At 36.8% G+C, this 25,259-nt stretch overlaps 2 protein-coding genes across 2 annotated transcripts in view; both read right to left on the bottom strand.

Annotated features, from left to right (window-relative positions):
• Positions 1-1,197: 1,197 nt before the first annotated feature.
• Positions 1,198-17,378, bottom strand: LOC117407302 (lysosome-associated membrane glycoprotein 1-like). Its single transcript, XM_034012159.3, has 9 exons — positions 16,856-17,378; positions 11,823-11,941; positions 9,960-10,176; positions 8,747-8,908; positions 6,699-6,892; positions 6,187-6,309; positions 5,559-5,604; positions 5,288-5,458; positions 1,198-4,021 (listed from the first exon to the last, which is right to left on the bottom strand). Exons 1-9 carry the CDS (start codon positions 16,926-16,928, stop codon positions 3,882-3,884), a joined length of 1,245 nt encoding a protein of 414 aa, XP_033868050.2. The 5' UTR covers positions 16,929-17,378; the 3' UTR covers positions 1,198-3,881.
• A 1,543-nt stretch (positions 17,379-18,921) lies between these two features.
• The window catches only part of LOC117407290 (cullin-4A-like), a 21,460-nt gene continuing 15,122 nt past the window's right edge, over positions 18,922-25,259 (bottom strand). Inside the window, exons 16-20 of the mRNA XM_034012125.3 lie at positions 24,840-24,953; positions 23,605-23,710; positions 22,099-22,271; positions 21,595-21,747; positions 18,922-20,766 (exon numbers count right to left, since the gene is read on the bottom strand). Of these exons, the coding sequence (XP_033868016.1) occupies positions 20,671-20,766; positions 21,595-21,747; positions 22,099-22,271; positions 23,605-23,710; positions 24,840-24,953 (642 nt within the window). The 3' untranslated portion in view covers positions 18,922-20,670. The remainder of the gene's footprint in view (positions 20,767-21,594; positions 21,748-22,098; positions 22,272-23,604; positions 23,711-24,839; positions 24,954-25,259) is intronic.

Raw genomic sequence — 25,259 nt, 5'->3', positions numbered from 1 at the left:
TTAGTTTTTTTTTTTTACTTTCCCAAATTCATTTTACGACCTAATAGTAACTTAAAAACTGAAGCTTACGCAAACCTGCACTCATTCTAATTAACAAATAAAAGGTTTGTTATTGAATCTGTACTTTCATGTTTTACAGTTGAGGTAGATAAACACAGATTTGCTTTTGTGTAGCCTGAAGTTTATTATTAAGGTATTTAGGCTATTGGAGCTACCCACGATGTGACATCATCCACCACTGCCAATTTAAAGCTACAGCACACACAATGTCGACAAATATAGAATAACTCCATTTTAATATTGTATAGGAATTTACCATTTCATACTGGTATAAAGAAGCCTGAAAGCTACCAGACCACACATGAAATTGAGCAAAACACATTACTCCTAGAATATTGAGAAATGTTTGTATTCATTAGCAACTACGAGTGCTGCATAAAAACCACAAACAGAATTTTTTTTTTTTTTTGAATGCAGCCATTTTCTAATAGCAATAGAGCCCTCATAAGAGGGCTTTACCGCCGTTCTCGTTATGTTTGGATCTGCCATTTAAACAGCACAAGGCAAGCCTTACCAGACAGTAAAGCCCTCAGTTCTATTGCTTAATTAGTGCATTTATGCTCCTTAATACATTGCAGTCATTTGGGCACTTTTTCAGAGGGTTACTGAACACAGACTTAATAGATTCATCTTTATTTTGTCCTTCATTATATTAGCTACTTGGGTTATTAATATTCTTTACACCAATGTAAGTATCAGAATCTAGGACACACATTTTACACATACAGTACTAGATGAGTAGGTCACATTGATCTTTCCATGATGCTGATAGCTCTATTTTCTGCTGGGGTGTGGGCAGGGATATATATATATATATCTTACGGTTACACCTGTATATGCATGTATGTGTTATGGTTAAACAATGTGATTTTTTTTTTTGTTTGTTTTATTAATTTGATCTGTGTCCTAGAAACATTTACGAACGAGGAGGCCATTTGGCCCATCAATGCTCGTCTGGTTCTACCACGATAGGGTGCTACAAATAAAGATGCCGTTTAGAGACGTCTTGATCATGACAAATATTTAAACTACTAGACTATAGTTGAGCATACTATTTAAAAAGGCAGCCAAATAATACAAAAAGGAGATTACTATCCACTTGATGGATTAACAATTAAATAAAACACAGACACATCATGTGGTTACCACCTGTAAAAGGATGTAATATTTATTTACTTGTGCCAAGTTTCACACAGTTTCTCTTTTTAAAACAACAAAAGTTAGTGTATAAACACAAGCAAGGAGAACAGCTCTGGGATCATTGCATCCTAGGCATACAGCAAATCAAGGGTTAATTAAGAAAAATACAACTCATTTCAAGCTTAGCTTTAATAGAAAAACAAACACTAGAAAGATGAAATATTTACTACAAGAATTAAGCAACAGGCTAGATCCACCAAGCTTCAACATGAACTTGGTCTTGCAGGAATATCTTTCCCTTGAGCATTTTGCATGGTTTAAGGAACTCAGGCTCTATACCTGTTCTCCACATTGCTTCACTACAGTTTATGAAAATTAATGTGGTACAAAATCATCTCGTGTCCAAAGATTTTCCAAGGAGGCCAAGTAATAGGCACATTGATATGTTTGGATATGGTTCAAAAGAAAAAACGACGCAAAAACACAGATTGTTCTGTAGGCGGGGACCAAATTCCAGGACAAGGTGTGCCGCCGTAACCAATAGCAACTTATTTTTTGTTGTTAGATCTAGTAAATAGTTTGTGTACTGAAAGGACTACTTGGAGGCACCATTTCTGAAGCGCAATCCTAATAAAAAAAATTGCTAGCAGGGCCTGCAAAGTGCACAATTATTCTAGGGTACAAGCAGCTCTCTGAACAAAACTTTAGAGCAGAGTACCGGTTTTATTTATGGTGCCAACTGCAGTTCACAACAGTAATGACAGAACTATTTACTTTATTAAGCAACACTTCCAATTGATACGTGTAAAGCAAACAAGACCAGGTGCCTAGCACTGTGCAACCCTCAGACAGTAGTCAAGATCTTAAAGCAAAATAAGAAAAGCCCAACTATAGAAAGCAAAAGCAGGCGGATATATGAACCCTTTCGGAAACAGAACCATAAAAAGCACAAATGGGAAACATTTTAATTTATAAAATCCCAGACATTTCTTAAATAAGATTAATTTTTCCATATTGTAGTTGTGTATTCACCACATGAGGCAGCTGTTTAAATGTTTCCCCAATAATAAAAATCTGCACTACAGGAACACATCCAAGCATGGGTTAGTGCAGGAAGAGGGCAGAATTATAAAGCAGCCTTTTACAATTAAGGGGAAAAAAATAAAAATAAGTAATTGAGAAACTGCATCAGCAAACCAAACTACTGCACGTAGGAGACAATACAATAGCACACTGTATATCAAATACTTCATTAGGATGCAAATCATTTATCAATTTTCTTTGTGTGCCAACATTGTATCTAAAGTACTGAACTTCGTCAGATAACACAAGTTGTATAACTTGTATGGGTTAATAAGGGTAGAGATATGTCATCATTCTTTCTTACAGACCCCAGAATTCTGTTTTTTATTTACATGCTTTACACTGTAGTAGTAGAACAGCACTTAAAGGCCTAGTTTATAATAATCAAATCGTTGTGTGGCTTAAAACATATGTAAAAACTCAAAGCATGGATAGAAATGGAATTTGTCAGCATTTACAATGTATTCCTTATGTACTTAGCTACCACAAATACAGGTAGACAGGAATAAATCAATTAAATGTGTTTTTTTTTTTTTTTTTTTTTTTAAATCATTTTTATCAGATTGAGAAAAGGTTCCCTTTTTTCTCCCAGAGCATCCCGGCTCCTTGTAAACAAATTTTTTTTTTTTTTTTTGAATACAAGAAAAAAAAAAGCAATCTCCTTTATTAGCATTGTTATAGGCAATGCATGCACCAGAAGAGCCAAATCCCCCCCCCCCCCCCCCCCCCCCCAAACATCTTTACCACAGCAAGATGATCAGCAGATATCAGAGAAATGATACTGTACACCACATCCACCAAAACAAAGAATTCCCCATATAACTTAACCAGGAAAAAAGAACTTTCTACTTTTAGAACAAAAACTCTCTATTATTATTATTAGTACTCTCTAATTAAGTTAACACAGGCAGTGCCAGCATCTAACAAGGGCATCAAAAAGACCCCTCCCCCCAAATAAGCATCATATTTTATGTAACAAGCAGTTCAAGGCATGAATATAAATATTGCATTGTTACCCTACTATTAATGCTTTTGCCAATTTTATATCCTCTGTTCAATATACAAATTAAAAGTAAGTGCGTTTATCTTTTTTCAATTTTTTTTTTTTTTAGCAGGATCGCAATGGATTACATTTTTGTAATTAATATTAACATTGTCAGTTAGTTAATATTAACATTGTCAGAATTCACTTTGAATGGTTACTAATTCGTAAGCACATGCAGTATTGTCATTTATAAAACCACAGATAGGAAGTAAGACTTGTGCCTAAAGTGGGGAGAAAAAAATCCCTACATCAACAACAAAAAAAAAAGTTACCTTAAAATGCCAAGTTGGAATGATCTTACAAAAAAAAAAAAAAATGTCCAAAAGTTACATTTAAAAAAAAGAATTTCAGGACAATCTAATTTAGTAAAGGACAATACTGCAGATTTAAAATACGCAACAGCAGAAAGCACTTGTCAAGAAGCAGATTATTATCAGTAAACCAATTATAAGCTCACTTATGATTTGGGATCTTGTACCCACTTCTTGCGAAAGATTTGTTCGTAACAGTGGTAGATAAACACGAGGCAACATCACTTTATCTTTGTGCTGAATTAGATGGTTTGATATCCAGCATGACTTCTCTTTCTGCCAATGAGATAAGCAATCAGAACTATCAGGACCAGTCCAGCCAGGGCTGCACCCACTATTATAGGAATCAGCATGTTGTCCTCATCCAGTTGACAGTCCTCCGCTGAAAAGACACACAAGGAATTATTACACTGAACAAAACTATTTAGCAACACATTTCTATTTTAAAATTGTAGATAGTAACTGGGCGAGCCAAAATTCAGTGAAGAAACAGCAAAGCAGGGCCAGGTGAAAGGCTTCTTCCAGGTTTAGTGGATCAGACAATGCTGCAATGTAGTGAGTTCAGCCAGTCTTCACACACTTCCAGAAGCAACAGGAGGTTTGTGTTTTACTTTACAGGTGGAGCTGTTGCATCAATACTGTTTATGCACCATCAGCTGCATCTAGAACATAGTTCTACCTTGCCTCAGCCCAGAACTTGCATTACCTAGTTAAGTTTGTGGTTTGGAAAACTCTTTTTAATGCCGTCTAGGAATGACTGTCCTACCAAAGCTCAGGAAACACATTAAGGTTTTCATTATTTTTTTTTTTAGATTATACAGATCATTTAAGAATCATATATGGCAGGTATTATTGTATAAGGCCTCAATGGATCCTGCTGGGCCCATTCATAGTAGCCAGCTGATTATTTCATTTTAATGTTAACTAGGATTCACCAAAATACACAGAACTACAAGTTACAACAGACACTGTAGGGTTGGGGCAATGGTTGGTGTTCATTATATTTCCAAATAACAGATCAAGGATCTGATGTATGAAGAGCTTGAGGTTCATAACATAATTCTCTGAATATACCTTTTTACACGTAGAATATTTGTGTGTTACACACAAGTTGTGCATTATAATATTCTGTACTATGGTGTTTTTGATAGGGCACTATACAAGGTTGTTCAGTCATGCACATTAAAACAAGGTTTGTGTTTTATTGTAAAAGTGTTGGTAATCACACTGTCTTCAAGGGCCATATCAATACATTCTGTATCGCTGCTCTCTCTCTCACACACACACAATAAGACTCAGTACACTATTACATCAAATGGCTCAGTTATGTATATGACAGAAAAACATTCCAATGCTCAAAACACCCACAAAAAGAAACCTAAGACTACACAGACTCCAATGTCACCCTTTTTACTTTGCTTCAATGCCAATACATCTGCTTTCCCTTTTTGCTGGCTATGCAGCAGACACCCAGCATGGTCAAATGGCTGTCAGCCCAGCAACACTTAGGACATAGTTTAAAAAGTGGAAACAACAACAAGGCAGGCAGGCTCACACACAGGTTACTGCACTCACCAAACCAACCTCGGGTATACAAGAAAGAACTGCAGTTACACGGTTTCCAACCTGGAAGTTATGTGTGTCTTACCTGTTCCAAACTTGCCACTGCTGACACCAAAAGGCTGAACTTGCAGGTGAAATGCATTGATAGAAAACACAGAGGTGACAGTCAGGGTTTGTTCAGCGCTGCACATGTAGGATCTGCCAAGAGTGCCTCTTAGGTAGGTCAGATTTTTATTGTCAGCTATGAATCCACCAGCTGAACATCAGGAAAAATAAATAAATAAATCTCTCATTAATAGAAGAACATTATGCTTGGCAACTTTAATAGACAATATTAAGAAAACAACAAGACTTACACGTGGCAACAGCAATTCCACTCAAGTAGAATTTCTTAGTGTCATTCTAGAGAGAAAAGAGTTTCAAAACGTCAGATTTGACCAAATCCTGCCACCTAAAGGATACTCTTTTACGATTCAGAAAGAATCTTTAAAATACATGATGACATTTTAATGGTAGCTAAGCAGTAAACAAAGCAAGTTTAGAGTGACTGAAACCACTTGGGTTAGATATAAAATTTTATGCAGATCCACACTCGTGTGAAAAGTAACACAAACGATGCCTTCTATTGCTCTACATGTACAAGAACAGACAAGTTTTTAATTCTGAAAAGTATGAAGATTCTAAATCTTCATATATGCTGTATTTAAATACCCGAACCACAATACTTTTTTAGAATACATAAAAGGCCCTGATATTGATGTAAAACGTGTGATATCAGATGGAAATGATGTCACAAATATAAGCTATGCAGTTTTATTATTCTTGTTTAACTAAATATAATAAATTAAAACAGAACAGGATACAGTAATAAAAAAGCTCATTATCACTCCCCTCAAGGTCAAAGACAGTCAAGTGGTGGATTTTGTCTCGTACAGCACTATATAATGAAGCACATTCAACAGTATGATTCATTGGAATACTTACAAGCATGAACATGAAAGTCAAATTGGTGCTGCCATCCCTCAGAATCAGTGTTGAAGAATTAGTATCACAGGCCCCACCGGCTACAGTCGTTAAAGGATTTATGTTGAAGACAGTAGTTTTGTTCTGCAAACAGAAGCCAATGACATGATTAACAAAAAATGTCAAACAATATGCTTGTATTAACATTTCACAATACTGACAGAAGTAGAACTAAAGTACATGACATATTCCCCACTGCCTCAGTGAGGGTGGGTCCTGGGAAATTGTCTAGTGTGGTTGTAGGTTGGGAATTTGGGAAACACTGATCCCAACTACTGCCTTACTTTAACTATTAATCCTGCCGGCATTTTTTAACCAGAGGGGTTTTACTGACCCTCCCTAATAAAACGACAATAAAATCCAGTGCAAGGTAAATGGAGATTTACCATTTTTAGGGTGGCAGTATTTTTGCACCCTCCAAAAGTGATACTTTATTTAATAGCAGATTATATTAAAGTTCCTTTTTTCTCTACCTGGTAGGTGATGTTAAGCTGCAGAGCCATTTTAGCAAGCAGGCATGTCTCGTTGGATTTGGTTACATTGTATATTCCTGCAGTGGGGTTTGTCGGGGCCGTGGTTGGTGCTGGGGGGGCGGTGGTTGCCGTGGTTACCGGAGTGGTTTTTGGAGCTGGGGTGCTAGTGCTGATATCCGCATTGCAAACAGTGGCTAACAGCAAGAGAGGGAAAAACAAACTTTAGTTTTAAGCCATTAATGCTGAAGATCAAATAAGCAAGGGATAGAAGAGTAAAGGTTACTTCCAATGGTTTTCATTGTAGAGAAGCTACCTTTTTGTAAAATCTATAGCAAATTATTCAAACAGTTTCAGGGTAAACAATGAACACACATAATGTGATAATGAATGGATAAAAAATGCAATATTATGCACATTCTTTTAAACTTTAAAAGGTTCACTAAAATTGCAAATTTAAACAATTATTTCAGTAACTTAACTGTCCCTGGATGTAAAAACAGAAACAGATCCATCAATATCATGAAAAAGAATCTTCATGACTCAAGGTCTACAGCATGTACATAATAAATCAGATAATTAAGAATCTATAACTTTGACTTTGGCTACTGCTATGAGGTTGGAAATGGTCCTTCCAAGTATTATACATGCTGATCAGGTTGGCTTTGTTAAAAATAGTGTCTGCTGACAATTTGTGAAGACTGCTACATCTTCTGTGGAATCATCAGTCCAGATCTGTCCGCCCCCATTGTCCTTAAATGCAGAAATGGCCTTTGACAGGGTTCAGTGGAAATTTCTCGTCTACCCTGTCTAGGTTTGGTTTTGGCCCCGGTTTCACTGAATGTACTTTATTCAGGTCCAAGCGCTGCTGTCCTCACGAATGGGTTAATTTCTCCTTTCTTTAAACGATCAAGGGGCACTAGACAGGGTTGTCCCTTTCACCATTGCTTTTCACCAGTGTTTTAGAACCTCTGGGTGTCACAATTAGAGCAAATCCAAGAATCAAAAGGCATTCAGGGTGGTGGCAAGGAGCACACGTTGCTCCTATACGCTGATGACATTTTGTTATTGATCAAGCACCCCAAAAATACTACATATATATTACTGGACCCCTACAAAGGTTCCACAGAGCAGGTATATAGAGTAGTAATTTGTACTGGAGATGCAGGGGGTGGTTGGCACCTTCTTCCATGCTACATGGGAATGCCCAGTGGTCTTGCCATTCTGGCAAAGATCTAAATTGCTTGGGGGCCCGGCTGGGGGAGTCTCTGCCAGCTTCACCTAGACTCTGCCTCCTAGGAGACAGAGCAGAGATTCCAGGAGTGACAAATAGCCAATTCACTTTGATCGTGGTGGGCATTATCTCTGCAGCCAGGTTGGTCCTCTGTAATTGGAATAGCGCCACTTCTCCAAAATATAGACTGGATAGATTCCGGGATTGAAACTGCCTCTTATGAACAGATGCTAGCTAGACTATCCAATAAAAGTAATGGTTTCACTAAAACCTGGAGTCCTTTCCTGTCGGCCATAGCATGATGACATAAAAATGTAGAGTTGCACTTGTATTCCTGATTGTCACCTGTTTGGATGCAATCTATAATACTGTATTCACAAGGCCTTGCTGTATGTGATGTACACAGGTATTATAAGCCCCAATACAACCTGAAATTATTGTGATATCTTTGCTGTTTGAATACGTATCAATGTTTTGTATCATTTGTTGAAAAATCAGTACATTGTTGAATCAATAACTTCTGCTAAAGAATATCCTTAGCAAGTTTCATTACACTTGGATAGGCCGTTCTCTAAAACCTTAACACAAAATTCCCTTAATGACAAAGCTGTATAAATATTTAGATTTGCTTTATATGTTTTATTCTGAGTGATTATACATGTGCTTCCACTATTAGCGCAGGAGAGAAGGATCTGAACGTCATACATACATTTTAGATTAAATACACCCCATAAGAGGCGGCTGACTGTTTTACCCCTCGTTAAACTTTATCTATGCACAAAAAAAAAAAAAAAAAAAAAAATCCATGTATGTATACCTTCTTTGCTGAAGTTAGCAGCTGGCAGGTAAGCCTCCACCCTCATATTACTGAATGTGACATTAACATCGGTCAGGGTCACATGGGTCGCGCTCATACATCTGTAGGTGGTGTTCAATGAAGCTTTGATTCCAGTAGAAGACGAGGACACGGTCATTGGTGCTGTAGGAAACAAAAGCACTTGTTAATATACACATCTGTAAAAACTTACCACCAAAACGGGAAGCTTTGTTTCCTGTATAAATTTAACAGAATGTTTCTAATCAAGCAGTATTAAACCAAACTCTGGCAAAGTTTAAAAAAATAAAAATACTTTACATAATACATGAACTGATGTCTAACATCAATTTCATTAAAATGTTAACACTATTTGCAATCTATTCGTTATGATCATCCCTCGGGAGGTAGATACCAAGCTGTCCGATTCAGTGCATCACTTTGGCTGTACCCGCGAGTCAATAATAAAAAGAACAGCCCCCTCATCGGATAAGCAATTTCAGTTCTAGTTTTACCAAAAACTAAAATCAAACAATAGGACAGTGTCCATTCATGCCCTTTTGTTCTACTCTCTGTGCTAAATCTGAATTAGCGTCTTGGGTTAACTTTAACTCTAGACTGTTTACGATTTTTATAGCCTTCAATCAAGTCCCATCTCTATTTTTTTTTCTGGGCTGGAAACAAAGTTTGTTTTGCGGAAGCTATAAAATTATTATTTTTTTTAATCTGGTCATTTACCTTGAAAGTCAACATGAAACAATTCCAGCCCTCCCTCATTACAGAAATCCATCCTCACAAAGTACCAAATGCATTGCAGTCTCCATTACTTTACTATGCACCTAATCATTTAAAATGGAGTAAATAACTGCTTCATTTGACATGCGTACACACTGACGTAATCGTTGTTCTGACAAACTGTAATTCTCATTGCTAGCATTCAGTTATTGGTGATTTTTTTTGTTGCTAATCCAAGTAGGACACCAGTACCATGGTCATCATTACATTACATTTTACAAGTTTAATTACAACCGAATTAACTGTTCCAAGACATCGCTAGAATGTGCGAGTATGGAAAGGAACATCTGCTTAATTCATTATTTTTGTTCCGTCCTTTTCAAGTGATATTAAAAAGGTTTGGTTGTACCCTATTTTTCCTTGATCATATTCCAACAGTAATGTTTAATCATACATTGGGGCCTTTCAAGTTTACACTTACCTTTAGTACTTGAATTGACAAAGACTGCACTGTCACTCAGGTTCAGTGTGACCGAGAGGGTGTCCACCTGGTAATCGGAGGCGTTTTTCGAGAAGTTCAGGCTGAGGGAGTGGCCATCTCCAAAGCGGACCACCAGCAAGGGGGCTACTGTGTCATTGCCACATGTACTGCTGTTATCTACTGTGGCACTGTCAGGAAGGGCAACCAAGACTGTGTTCTGGGGAGAAACCAAACAACATGATATTTTCAAGCAAAATGGGTGTTAAGTAACAGGCTATTCCCCACATAGGATCTGTAAATCAAGATAAAACTTTTTTTTTTTTTTTTTTAAACAAACATTAAAAATGAACACACAAGGTGTGATCTGCATGGCCAGCATGTTCAATTAAAGTTATCAAATTTAGGCAAAACATTTTTATCTAAAAATGTTTAACCAAAAGTATATAACCAAGTGCCTCCACAATGTCATGGGAAATGAGGGGAAACTAACAGTGCTGCCACACTATCGAGATGCAGTTTGTCTTGAGTTTGAACCCATACTTTAATTCAATTTAATTCCAAAAAACATTTAAAAAGTCTGCCAATGCAATCATTTTGGAACTTAAAATGAATGTTTAAATACTCTCTCCAAACAGCTCCTTGCCTCTCTCGGAGGTCGTACTGGGCATGACATCCTCTTTCCATAGTTCTAACAGAATCTTTTATTAAAAGGGAACGATCAATGGAGTGTCAACCAAAAAAGTTCTTTATAAAGACGTCTGTTTGAAGTGTTATTTTCAACAATATTACAAATGAGGCATATAATAAAAATGAGACAGAACCATTGCAGTAACAACAAATGCCCATTATATGGCAGACTTGCACAAGGGAAAGAAAAAAAAAAAAAAAAAAAATCGGTAATGGTGAATAACCATGAATTTGCACTTGAGTTTTTGCTCAAAAATACCTTGAAATAAAGCCAGTTTGCCACTTTGGACTACTGCTGCTTAAAAAGATCAAATAAAAATGCTTTAAAGAATGCTCTGATGTGTCCCAAGGGGCTGTACACCATATATTTCAGGGGCAGCAGTGTGGAGTAGTGGTTAGGGCTCTGAACCCTTGACCGGAGGGTCATGGGTTCACTCCCAGGTGGGGGACACTGCTGCTGTACCCTTGAGCAAGGTACTTTACCTAGATTGCTCCAGTAAAAACCCAACTGTATAAATGGGTAATTATATGTAAAAAATAATGTGTAAAAAAATAATGTAATTGTATGTCAAAATAATGTGATATCTTGTAACAATTATAAGTCGCCCTGGATAAGGGCGTCTGCTAAGAAAAATAATAATATATTTCAACACTGTGTCATCTTGATGACAGAAGCCACTCCTCAAGACTCAAGTCCCCATAGTGATCATGTAGTTACAACACATGCAGGTTCCTTTATGACCAAGATTCTTGTTGCCCATTATTAAATGCCTCTGTCTCAAGTTTCATTGTTTCACTGTAGCAAATGCTTTTTCCACAGCAGCGCTGCAAATCTGCTGATGCTCACAAACCCCACTGTATCTGAACATCCTGTACTTGTAATGTGAAAAATGTGAAATGGCATTAACAAGTTAATGTTTCAAGTACCTAAATGACAACTGTACATGCCACTTAACTATATTAAAATCAAGCTTACTATAATTTTGGATGACATTATTTAGGTCCTTCACTTGTTTTACAGTGTAGGCTAAAATCCCCATTGGCTAACATGTCAATGGCATTTTGCTTGGGTTTACTCAAAATAGCTATTTACTACAAAGCAGTATGCATTTTTATTGCTTGTAAAAGTATAGCACCAGTTATGCGCCCATACAACAGAGTATAAACAGATTGTACCATTTGCTTGTTGGCCACTGCGTACTTGACAGAGATGTTGGCCGATAGCTCAGCCATTATACAGGTATTGTTTCCATTCTTCACTTCAAATGCCACGGCAAACACAGGGGTAAGGCAACCTGGAAGACAAGAAAAAGGCAGCCATTTTTAAACATGTTAAACAAAAAGCATTTCTCCTAGTTTTTCTTGGTTCTCTCTCATAAGCCGATTCAACAAGTTCCTTATTGTTATGCTGAATGAAAAACTTAAGAGCGAAAATGCGTTGGGTAAGCAAACAAAAGATCAGCTGCAAAACAATAAGGCACTTGGGAAGGTTTTGATGCCGAATTACTGTATAAAAACACACACATTATATAATGAGAGATATAGATATAGATATATATATATATAGATATATATATATATATATATATATATATATATATATATATCTATATATCTATATATATATCTATATCTATATCTCTATCTATATATATATCTATCTCTATCTCTATCTCTATATATCTATCTATCCCTATATATATCTATCTATCTCTATATATATCTATCTATATCTATATATATATATATATATCTATATATATATATATATATATATATATATATATATATATATATATATATATATATATATATATATATATATATTATATATATATATATATACACACACACATATACACACACTCCGAACTGACAGAAAATGAAAAATAAAAACATGAAACAATTACAGTAAAGGGCTTTTTTGATTTTTGGAAGAGACCTGCAATGTGTTCACCTTTAACCTCAGTTAATTTATTAGACATAGTGGAAATCAGAGTTGAAATAATGTGCTAGAAAACAGAACCAAGAAGTCAGGACATACACCCCCTGCCATCAATGACCAGGACCAACATCCACTGTATACATATGTACAAATGGAAGTTTGACATGTGTCTCTATATACTGTAACCCCTCATTCAGATACTAACAATGTTTGCCACAGAACATCCTTAGCAAATCTCATTTGGTTCTGTAAACTCCATATGGAGCCTTTCCCCATTTTCTGATACTTTATGCAGTTAAAATACCCAGTTGTGCTCCATTTATTTCTCAATTCCAATTTCATTTCCAATTTCTGTTTTGAAATCAATCCCAATTCCCATTCCAAGTCCTTCACCTTTGAAGGAATTGGAAATTGATGTTAAAGGAATTGAAAAAAAGGAATTTACCCCAACCCAGGTTGTACTGTTTTGGTAGTAAAGTGAGACAATGTAATGGTTATGCGCTGCCAAGACAATACTGAAGGTCACTTTACAGTAACCACAGCCAGTCATACTGCGATAGGAAGGGGTTATGAGACTAGTGGTTTTACAGTTGGATTGTTGATTACAGTCCAGTGAAAATGGTCTGTTTTATTTATCTGCACCTGGTCCTCACTCTTCAATAAACTCTTGTTCCTGTCTTGGGGCTAAGCATTTCCCCAATACTGTGATGTCACAATCTTGGAGCTGGGGGACCCTGAACCCTTGTGATAATTCTGTGAACCGTGTTTGTTTTGAAGCATAGAAAACTCCAGGACAATCCTGTTCCACCAGCAAAGGGTTATGGTTCCCTTATGGTTCTGGTTGTAGGATTTCTCAAATGCTCAAAAAGGGAGCTTCATTGACAGACTTTTCAAAGAGTGTGCTACACTGGTCTCTGCAGCAGCCAGAACTTGATACCATGACCTTCTGCACAGCAGCCAGCACTTCAACATGTGTAACACAAGCAATCAGAATCAAGTTCAACAAGACGCGATATACAAGTCACCGGTTTAAAAAAATAAATAACAAAAATACGGCCAAGCATGGTGATGCTACATTAAAAGACATGACATGTCTATGTCAAGTGAAACTGAACCTTTTCTCTAAAAGGAAGAGCTTACTAAATTACTAAATTAATCTGTGACTAGTTATAACATTAACAGTTTTATTTTACTTTCACAAAAAAAAACTAATGCGCTGTGGTATCATGTGTACTTTTCTAGCTTTGCTAAAATATTCATAATGAGTCAGGGCAAGCTATTCCACTACACTAAGGGCGAGGGCACTATTATTATTATTACTGTCAACAACTTCAGTCGTCATCTGCTTTACAGTCTTGTGTTTAAGAACAACCAGAACAACCACTACATGTGAACAAAGGAATGCTTCCAGTAAAAGGAGGCCAAACTACTGTAACTTGATACTGCCATTTTCCTACAGTTTAACTATTTCTTTCAGTTCTGATTCTTTAAGAGGAAACTTTAACATTAGTTTAATTACACAATACACTGCTTTACCGTACTCAACTGTAAAGTTCCTAGGTATGTATTCATTCCTATTAAATCTTTCAACTCTAACCCAACCAATGGGTTGGTGATATATTCCTAGTAGCCATATGTTAAGTACTGTAGACGAAAGAAAAAAAGGCAAGTAGTTTGCTTTCCCTAGCATACTTCTCATGATTAAGAAGATGTACACTACTTACCCAGCTGGGCTTTCCAATTACTTGACTGCTGTAACCTCAACATAAATACGTTTTCAGTGTGACGAATCAGTCATGTAGCTCTTTAATCGCCAAGTCACAAGTTCAATGGGGTTTAATGCCAATAACCAGCATACATCACTTCACCATACATTTTTAGATTTTTTTTTTTTAAAAGCCTCATAACATTTGGGATTCCCAATCCTGTTGATGTGGTGCAGTTTGCATAAACCGAGGTCATACCTGTAGAGAGTCCACTGAACAGCACACTGTAGCAAGAGCAGGCGGCGCCGAGTCAACCGACTGATTCGGTTGAACTCAGACTCAAAGTGAAGAGATACTTATCCACTTGAAAGACTTCTCCTTATAAACATGATGTGCCCTGTAGTTATTATTTGTTATGCAACGGTTTGATAATGCTTATCCAGGGCTCCCGAGTGGCACATCCAGTAAAAAAGCACTCGCTAGAGTGCAGGATGCGCTCTATAGCCTGGACATCGCGAGGTCGAGTCCAGGCTATTCCACAGCCGACAGTGGACGGGAGCTCCCAGGGGGTGGCGCTCAATTGGCCACAGCAATTGCCTATATACAAATTGTACTGTAAACACATATTCCGATTATTTCGGAACTACCATTGTGTAGGAGTTTAAGCTTTTTGACATCTTGAAACAAGACCACAAACCAGTAAATTAAACCAGTGAATTACATAAAGGCGCACATGCAAATTACATATGGCTCTCTTCACTTATTTCCAGAGAATACATAACTGAGCATAAACTGCCAGCATGCCACATTCAATCATCTTAGCCGAATCTACTGTACCACCAGGCGCTAGTATAGGCACCATCACCGAAGAATCATTTCTTACTAAACATTTTGGTTAGTATTATTATTATTATTTGGTTATCAGAGAACACAGAACCATAACAGTAATAAGCTTCCCTGTGTTTTCAAATCAAGCCACTTAAGACAACAGTCTTAGCTTGCATATTATATTTTACCATTCACCCTTTCAAAGAACAAGGTTACATTTTACATTATTGTTGTGACAACAGATATCAAACATTTCAATGCAATCAATAATCTTAAAGGACATTCTTTATGGGGGGGGCGACGACATCTGTGTCTTTAGGCTAAATCCTTAGACTCCCTCCATTATGGAAAAAAGGGTTCTCCTATTTCTTGAAATACAGTCAACTCACAGGGTGGCCAATATGAAGTCTATAACAACTTATTTGTTAAACTAAACGTCAAATATCACCTAGACCTATTTCTAAGTTACAGACTCTTCTAGAACAGATTGCAAGAGTATACAGAAATGTTAAAGTTGAAGACATAATATAACATCAAGATAATAACCTACTTTAATGATTCAGCAATTGTTTTGTTCTTTTTAAATGCACTCTCTGATACTAGTTGAGGTTTTAAAAATGAGGCCTGCATAACCCAGCATTTGTCACTAAATCCTCAGTCCTTTTCCTTGGTAGATTCACATTAAGATCTTGATGACTCATGAAGTTCAGAAAGACAGTTAGCAAAACATTCAGCCTCTGGCTCAATGATCTGTAATCTGCTTGTACCGCTTACAGCACATGCAACTGCATAGATCAAAATGCTTGAGTATTTTATAGTGTTATTACTTTAAAATAAATTCAAAACAAAATAATAATAATAATAATTTTCAGCGTTTGTACAGAAGCCGTTTGCAGAACATTTTAGGAAACAGCATTTTCTGAAAGGCCTAGCTAATCCTTGGGGAATATCAAGCAAAATTTAACTGCTTCAGTGAAATGATACATCGTTTTGAGAAGGCAAATACACGAACTTGCAAACAGAAGGCCAACATTAGCTCACGAAGCACTATCACGTGAGGAACGGAGACAATACAGAGTGAAATTCGTATAGCAGTGCAGTTTTGAGAATTGTTCACAATTTGTACCACATATCAACTGGCACCAAGGCCCACGTACTGTGCTCGATTAACGTCCAGAACAGTGGTATGCGTGATTTTGCTTAATTTGCAAGCACAAACAAAATGACAGGAAAGGGACACAGAATAACCTAAATATAGCCTAACTTATTGTTGGTTACTGTAAAAGAAAATCGTGTTTGTAGCGTTCATTAATAACTTAAACAGAAAAACACACACACTAAAGTGCCGACATTTTAAAAGCTCTTCAAGACAACTGAACTGAACACGGCGATTGTAAACACAAACACCGTTTAGTTAGAAATAATGTGTTACACAAATATTTCAGACACTAATTGCCGACAACAAAACTAAAAATTCCTAACAGGAAGAAAGTCTAACAATGACAGCAAGCCTTTAAAAATATTCAACAAAACATATGTTAAAATATTCTTCAACAAATCGCTGTTTTTATCTTTATAGTAACTGAAATGTTTGTTGTTTGTTTGCACCAACTGTAGGCCGCTCATTACTCTTTTTTTTTTTTTTTTTACGGAAATATAATATTTCATAACCAGAAGCATCACATCGCATCAACGACTACTAGCGAACCAAAAAATATCAAACTTCTTACCTAGAATTGAAATAAGAAGAGCGACCCCGGCAAACAGAAGTTGTTTATTTGAGTGCATCAGACTCAGAGACATGTTTCCAGGAGAGCTACCTAACCCACACACTCAACAGAAGGACTGGCTGAAAAAGACAGGCACACTGTCACTCTGGGGTCGTGCAGGATATATTTTTCTTCAAAGATCGTCGGTTACAAGCAACGTAGCAAACGTTATTTTATCCCTTATATCTGAATTAAGTTCGTGTCGCTAGTAGCAGTACGGGTTTTGTTAAGCGATTTACCCAGCCTTTTTCCTCTCCACTGATGTAAGTCTGTGAGTGTCGCTATTTTTTTCAGGAAATTTTCAGTCATGTGAGCCTTACACCTCCTTCTAATCACGTGAGTTAAAACAACAAAGCTGACTGCCCTCGCGAGACTGCCAGTGCTCATAAAACGTGCATTGTTAATAAATTTAAATTACTGTAGGTTACCATGTGGCTCCAGATTAACCGGACGCTGTGAGACACAACGGGATTTCAAATTTGCCCCTAAATTGAAATAAATGAAGGTGTAAATGAACCATCCTTAGCTACAATTAAGAATGGTGCTTAAATACCCGCATTATACTAAGAATGAATTGCAGCCAGTCGCTATTTTTTTCTGTTTGTTAAAATTCAATCGCCCATATTATTCTGCAAATACAATCGCATCATCATCTCGTTGCTCTATCGATAAATTAGCTATTCGTTCATTAAGATCTGATCAGAAGCAGTTGATCAGTGTGAATTGTTTGCTGCGCCCAAGCAATTCCACCACAGCAGGATTAATCTCAGCAAAGGTGGAGCTCATTTATACGTGCATTACTTTCAATTTAGGGGGAATTTTGAAATCCCGGTCTGTCTCAAAGCGTCCGGTTAATCTGGAGCCATATGGTAGCTGAAAGAAAAAAAAAATCGGAATATTAGTATACTCAGACAGTAGACATAGGTAGTAGAAAAAAACCCCAAAATGTAGCCAAAAACAATTACACAAAAGCCTAACCGAAACGTCTAACAAGTGATTTTAGAATATAATGTGTAATCCATGTATACAACAATAACAAATAAACAAAATACCTAAATAAAACTGGTGTGCGCGCTAATTTAAAAATGCATTTTTGTAATTTGCATGGCCCCCAATACTGTTCAGTGTTACCAAAATAAGATTCCCAAGTGACTAGAACGTTGTTTTATAGTTTACACTTCTGTGCAATATACTTCTTCAGAAACCATAAAGTTTGCTTACCAGTTTGTTTACATTGTCTAAAGGCACACAATCTCCCTTCGTGACTTCAAGTAAATTGAGATGTTTATTATCCATAGTTGTATAGAGTATGGTTCAATTCTGTACATTTAACTATGGATTTCAAAATTTACTGCATACCATCTGCAGTATATCGTTTGGACTTATCTAGTTTGTTATATTTTCACTCCATATTGCAATATGCACATCATTTAGACAGTGGATGCTGCTTCCTGGTACCTAATCACTTCATGATTAGGTACCAGGGCAGCAGTGTGGAGTAGTGGTTAGGTCTCTGGACTCGACCGGAGGGTCGTGGGTTCAATCCCAGGTGGTGGACACTGCTGCTGTACCCTTGAGCAAGGTACTTTACCTAGATTGCTCCAGTAAAAACCCAACTGTATAAATGGGTAATTGTATGTTTAAAAAAAAACAAACAAAAGTGTTATCTGTATGATGTGAAATAATGTATAATGTGATATCTTGTAACAATTGTAAGTTGCCGTGGATAAAGGTGCCAGCTAAGAAATAAATAATAATAATAATAATAGTACAAACTTACTCCAATAGCCTTGCTGCCATGTGACCTACAGCACCGTGTATCTGAAATATTTGCATTTCATGAATTAACAACTTTAAAAAAGTGAAGAACTCAAATATTCTTGGCACAATAAGGGGACCAGCAATAATGTTTATAAAGCTAATAAGATGCAAGTAAAACTATGTTTTGGTTAGCACTTGTTTAAATGCTACTTGTGAAGTAAAACATTTCACATACAAAATATATAACATATAAATCTGGAGTAACATGAGATTTCAAAACAGTTTTACTACTTTTTGACAACAGAATAAATTGATCTGCACATTTTTTTTTTGTTCAAAACAAATTACACATTAACTCCACAGGGTTGCATGTGCACTACATGCATGAAGATGCCTGACACTGTCAATAACCTGCGCTATCCCAAGTTCCATTACAATTGAATGAACACTTCTCTAGTTATATTCCAAACGGAATATACTACAAAGGAGTAGACACGCCCATCATTTGTTAAAAATGAAAATACATGTTTGGATTAACAGGAGACCTAAATAGTGAAGATTTACAGTATACTGTTAGTTCATTCAGCTATCAGCATGTTTAGTACTTTTATAATGCATTCAAGTCATTCAGGGTCCTCTAGACCCAATGCCTGACAGCTAAAACCAATTTGTCAGATAATGTAAATGGTGTGTTTTTGGTTGGGTCTCAAGAATGTAACACAAGATTGTCAAGAGCCTCCTGAAAAAAACTAGATAAATATACTGAAATATACTGAACTCAATCAACAGGTGATAAGATCCTGAATCAGATATGAATCGGAACATTTTCAACATGGTATCAAACATGAAATGTTAACAAAGAGAAAGACAAGGGGAGCAGTGACAATAATACTGAAGCTGAATTGATTTTAAACAGGTAGGACCACTACGATTACAAAGAATGCACATTATATAACCCAGTAATACAATAAAATCAGACAAGCTATTTTACAGTACTTAGCAAATACAGCAGTTTTTATTAACATAATCCATCTACAAGTGTACAACTCACGCCACATCGCCGTTACATAACCCATACAATTCTCAAATCTTTTTTTCTCTTTTCTGTTTCACATACCGAACAACATATTTACAATGTGAACCAAGGTGTCGTTTCCACAAAACAGACCTTCCCTGTTTCATTAACATTAACAGTTTCCTTTACAAAGCCCAAATTCTGGCAATTATTAATTGAAACAGTAAATTGCACTTTACATTTCTCCCTGTACATTTTTATCCCCCACCCCCAGGCAAACTGCAATGCATCAAAACAATCTACTCAGGTGAGTAAAATGAAATGAAGTGTTAATCAGGCTAAACAAGAAACGCTTTGGCTAAACAAGTGCTATACTTTACTCGAAATAGACACACTTCCGATTGTGCTAGATAACAAAACTGAGAAAAAAAATCGGTAGAACTTGAAGCCTGCTCTGCTTGGCACTTTGTAATAAGACTCCTTTCTTCACAGAGCAGGAGATCAACCGCTAAGAGAATAAAGATGATGCATTTTGTGCACAGACCCAATTATGTTTAACAATGGCAAGCTCTACAAAAATAACATCTGTGCCTCGCAATTTGGTGCCTCGATTATTTGTTGACAAACAACCCAGTAATCGTGGCAGGGCCTGGAAGAGCGTGAAGGGTACGGATTCTATATGCAAACACAAGCATTATTTTCTGCTTCCCCTGCATCTGTTGGACTATGTTAACAACAGGGGGAGCCAAATGGGGGGCATCTCAGTAACAAAAGAAACTAAAAGCAAAACTGAAAAAAGTATTTCAGAAAAAGAAATTATATAAAAACTCAAAACAGTGACGGTGAGCTAAACCGGTGTGTTGTCTTCCCCGCAGTGCATGCCACTGCTTGAGTTATCCCGCGCTTTGACATGTGCTGGCAGCAAAGCTGGAAGCAGCTCAGTCCTTTTTGTTTTGCCAATGCTCTGCAGGCGAGGTGAGAATTGCCACCGGAGGGAGATTTATGCCACATAATGGTACTGGTTGGGGTTGTCCTTATCTCTCTCCATGTAGTCTCTGTCAATGAGGGATTCAATTCTCTTCTTCAAGTCTCCAGGCTGCAGAATTTGGAATACAAAAAAAAAAATGTTGTTAAAACAATCATTTCCTAATAAAAATGCAAGACAATTAAAGCATATAAAAGGTTTTTCTTTTTTCATACAGGACAGCTCATCCATTTATTCTATGATATGGAAAAATACTGGTATTCACCATTTTATCAGACTTGCCTTATCTTTTGTAATGCCTTGACTAAAGCTGTTTCTTTAACAGTAGTCAAATTTTTATTAATTTTATTTTATCTGTCAAATTGACTCATGCACATTTTTAGTTTTTATGTATACACATTTTTCCTGGGAATTTTTTGGAGTTTATTGTACACACTTATACAAGTATACACACTTTGCATGTGGAATATGAAGCTTAGCAATTCTGGTTTCTTTTTTTTGTGAACAATTTTTTATTTGTGTGGAAACATAAAATAAAAAATGTAGTTTTGGTTTCTGATTATGTTTAATGTCTCTGGCAAATTTTGCCATGTATAATGAAGCAGAACCTGTACAAGTTGAGGTCACATTTTCCCAAGTTATCTATATACATGTTTAGTTTACTGGTTTTGAGTGCAGTTATCACTCCTTGACCTGCAGTGCTGAGAAATAAGCACAAAGCGGTCATGTGGAACCAGGGACGTCTGCCCATGGTGGCCAGAGGCCTTGTTGACAGCATTACAACATTGGACTAATTTTAGTTTTCTCTATCTAGAATTCCAGCATTATGGCTTAGGGTGGTGGGGTGGTGGGTGCAAGGGTTGACGCAGCATAAATGTACCTGTGTAGCCTTAGGGGCAAAATATAACTGTGCATTAAACAGCACTAAGCTGTACAGACCTTGACTGGGAATTTGAGTTGATTGTAGAGCTCAGACACAAGAAGGTTGTGGCTCAGAGTCTTCCTCATCTTCATGATGCGGACAATGGCAGCGTCTATCTGGTACTGTCTGTCTTGAAACACTCTCTCCGTGGTGTTCACTTGCTCCTCGATCTAACAGACAAGAGGGAAGGGACAGAGAATAAATGACTATCTACGGTTTTAAAAATAAAATAAAAGCAGTAAGGTTATTTACAATATTCAACAGCATGCAGCTTTCCATTAGTAATTAGTGTCATTAAACCTAAACAGGTACTTTGCGGGTCAGTTACTGTTTCAGTAAAAGCATAGCGTGCCTATGAACCGGACAGCATGCAAATGTATTCTGCAGCTTCTTTTAACCCAAAGCCCTTGTATTGTCTCTTTGTCTAACGCATGTAGATTCATTTATTTCCTTAAACGTGAGTGTTGAAAATGTAATTATTTTGCCATGGTACAAATACTGACAAAAAATAAAACAAATACCGTTTCTTTCATCTGTATCTGGTTTATCTTTATCCTGAATAACTTGTGCCTGAAGTCAGCATGAAATATGAATTTATCACCATCTTCCACATCTTTTCCCTTGGGGTTTTTAATGAGAACTCGAGCTTTTCCACAGGCAAGAGATTGTAGAGTTCTTCTCAGCTCACCGTCCTCTGAGAGAAAAACAAAATGGTCAGGCAATTGGACAGTTAGGATAACAGGTACCATGCCACGTACGATGCCTTTCTTACAGGAATGATCCCATACTAGGCTAGTGCTGGCAATTTTGTGCCAAATTTGGCATTTAAATAATTTAAAAATCAAGTCAACTTGAACTCGACTTTCGAAGCAATTATTGTACAGTACAGGCAATATTAAAAAGATGGGTAGAATACAAACTTGCAACTAAATTCACTTTGCAACATGACCGTGGAGAAGCTATAAATAAATCTAATTTAATGTGACTGGCTGTGTTCTTTTTTCTATTTTTATTTGCCAGTGATGTGCAGCTGAATTGGAAGCTGCTCAGAAAGTACACGGTTGCAGCATTGCGTAGCTGTACTGCAGCAGGCCTGCGTGGGTGTACAGTTGGCCATGCCTGTAACTGTAGAGGACAGTTTCGAAACATTCTTGATTTTAGGTACTGTAGTTCTGGAAAATTCCTTAAAACATCCCCTACGACAAGCTGTTTTAAGAAAGTTGCCAGCAGTTTCAAGTTGACATGTTGCTATAATTAAAAATGCCACTTTGTACAGTGTTACTTTATCTTATATAAATATTCAAGTAAAACTGCCATTTAGCAATGTTAAAAATTACTGTATTTAAGTTGATGGTACAGTGGAACTCCATTTATTCGCACTTGGGGAAATGTAGGTCCACGGATGTGTGAAATGATCCTTCAACAGTGGGGTTTTTATCCAGAAAATGTGACAGCAACTTTAATGGTTCACAGGTGGAGGCCAATGGTAAGATAATTGTGTCCTCATTAGGGCAATTTCTTTCATCGGTGTAAACTGGGAGCTTCCACAGCACCGGGGTTGAATACTTATGCAAGCAAGATACTTCAGTTTTTTTATTTTTCTTAAAAATATTTCCCAACATAAAACCAACGTCACCTTAAAATAATGGATTTTGAGTTTCAGTGTTTTAAAATAAAATATCAAACAGAACGAAATTTCAATGTACCATTTGTAATTCAGTATTATGAGAGAATTGGTCAGGGGTCTGAATACTTTTGCAAGGCACTGTAAATGAGGTGTCATTGCGTGTGACTAGAATGCATGATAAAATACAGAAACCGATAATGTAAATCAAATTAGCGTTTACTAAGAAGAATTAGTTAAAAATAGACTCAGCACCCTTCTGCTGCTCATACCAAGAAATAAATCCTCCCATCTGTAGCACTGCATCGTTGTGTGTGTGTGTGTGTGTGTGTAGTGCTGGCGCCAAGTCTACATTGGCAAGAATGTACTGTATTTCAATGATGTGAATCGCTTTCCTCCATACCTATTCCAGTAGCTGTTTTAATCTCATCGAAGGTGAACTCCTCTCCTTCGTTGAACATGAGAAGGACAAGTGTCTGGAAGAGGGACACCTGAAGCTCCTTCTTACCCTGCAAACAAAATCCCCAAACCCAGGAATCAGTGACTCTGACCAACAGAATTACAAGTTACAACATAAAGAATATACTGAAGAATTTGAAGAATTAATTTAATATGGTTACATTTATGATCAACAGGGTATAACATTGGTATTGAAATATCAGATATCTTATCAAATGCTTTGTTCTTCTTCACTATGTATCATTTCTAATTCAGGCATAACATCCTGGGGACTTTTTAAAACCATAGGTTTAAATCAGCCGTGTGGACTCTCAGAATCATGTCAAACATGTGAATGCATCTGGTACACCAGCGTTACCATTAACCTGTCCCCTTGCAACACCCCCACCATTACTGGTGTTCCACATCATAGTATTTCATCTGAATGTATTGGTTTCATCCAACAGGCGTAGAGTGTGGGTGTATCAGATTTAAATCAGAGCTTAGTCATGATTCTGACCAGAAAGGTATGTTTTAAAAGTTTTAAAAAGGTCACAAGGATGTGACGGCTGAAACAGAAAATTATACAAAGTGAATCTAAACAACGTGAATACATTTGTTGAGAATTCTTTCACAAGCCAATTGCTCTTTAAGTTAATGACCAGAACACACCACAGGAAAGATCATTAGCTGATTATATCAGACACACAGGAGAATCAAGTAGTGCGCCTCCAACCAATTGCAGACTGTCACAGAGCATCTTCAGTTCCTAATGGAATAATTTACTTTTTGTGAAAGACTAAGTCATTTAATATGCTGCATCTATAAATATTTCCGTGTCCGTCAAGCTACGCTACTTTTGCTGCTGACAGAGTTCTAGAAAGACAGATCATATCTCGAATATCACCAGGGTAATAAATCGACAACAGTACACGCAGTAACAAAATATATAGGTGTGAGCTTGAAAGAATGTTCAATTGAATCTGGAAGCCATGGTCATCACATCGAGGACCGTTCCTCTGGATCAAATATGAATGAATGTATGGGATAAGCATCACTCATGTGATTAATAAAAGAATGCTGGATTATAAGCATGTCAGTACTATGTAAAATCAGGTTATAATGAATTGCATCTAAAGCATGTGGAATACAATAAGAAAAACAAGGTCAAAGAAACATACAGTAAGTATATACCCCTACCTCCTTAAACTCGGATTTGAGAACAGCATGTCCAAGTGTGGGTTGCCACTGCAGCTTTCTGCCACTGTGCTTGCCAAGGTAAAACATCTTGAATACTTCTTGAAGTTTCACCATCTGTTAGTGTAAAAACAGTGTCAGCTAATTGGCACATGAATGAACAGCTGATGCATGTATCTTCTTCTATGGTATTTCGCTATACTACAGTATACTTCATGAGAAACACCTACTGAATTGATATTTTCAAAATGGGCTTTTAAGGGAACCGCCGCCTTCATATAAAACTGTACAAGACACTGCAACTTTAAACTTAGGTAAGTAGACCGACACCAATGTGTGTGTTCCATGCACAGGGTTATCCAAAATGCATCTTCACACAGCAATTATGTGACTGCAAGAATAAAAGCATGCATTTCAAATTCC

The sequence above is a fragment of the Acipenser ruthenus genome, chromosome 8 (genome assembly GCF_902713425.1).
Source record: "Acipenser ruthenus chromosome 8, fAciRut3.2 maternal haplotype, whole genome shotgun sequence".
NCBI classification, from domain to species: Eukaryota; Metazoa; Chordata; class Actinopteri; order Acipenseriformes; family Acipenseridae; genus Acipenser; species Acipenser ruthenus.
This window is presented reverse-complemented; position numbering and strand designations above follow the sequence as displayed.

What these genes read in the sequence shown, in the direction of transcription:
- LOC117407302 (XM_034012159.3), bottom strand. Translation starts at nt 16,928, where the DNA reads ATGTCTCTGAGTCTGATGCACTCAAATAAACAACTTCTGTTTGCCGGG. An exon ending in CAGTGGCCAACAAGCAAATG is followed by an intron (nt 10,177 to 11,822) that starts GTACAATCTGTT and finishes GTTTCTCCCCAG; the next exon opens with AACACAGTCTTGGTTGCCCT. An exon ending in AGCTTAACATCACCTACCAG is followed by an intron (nt 6,310 to 6,698) that starts GTAGAGAAAAAA and finishes TTCTGTTTGCAG; the next exon opens with AACAAAACTACTGTCTTCAA.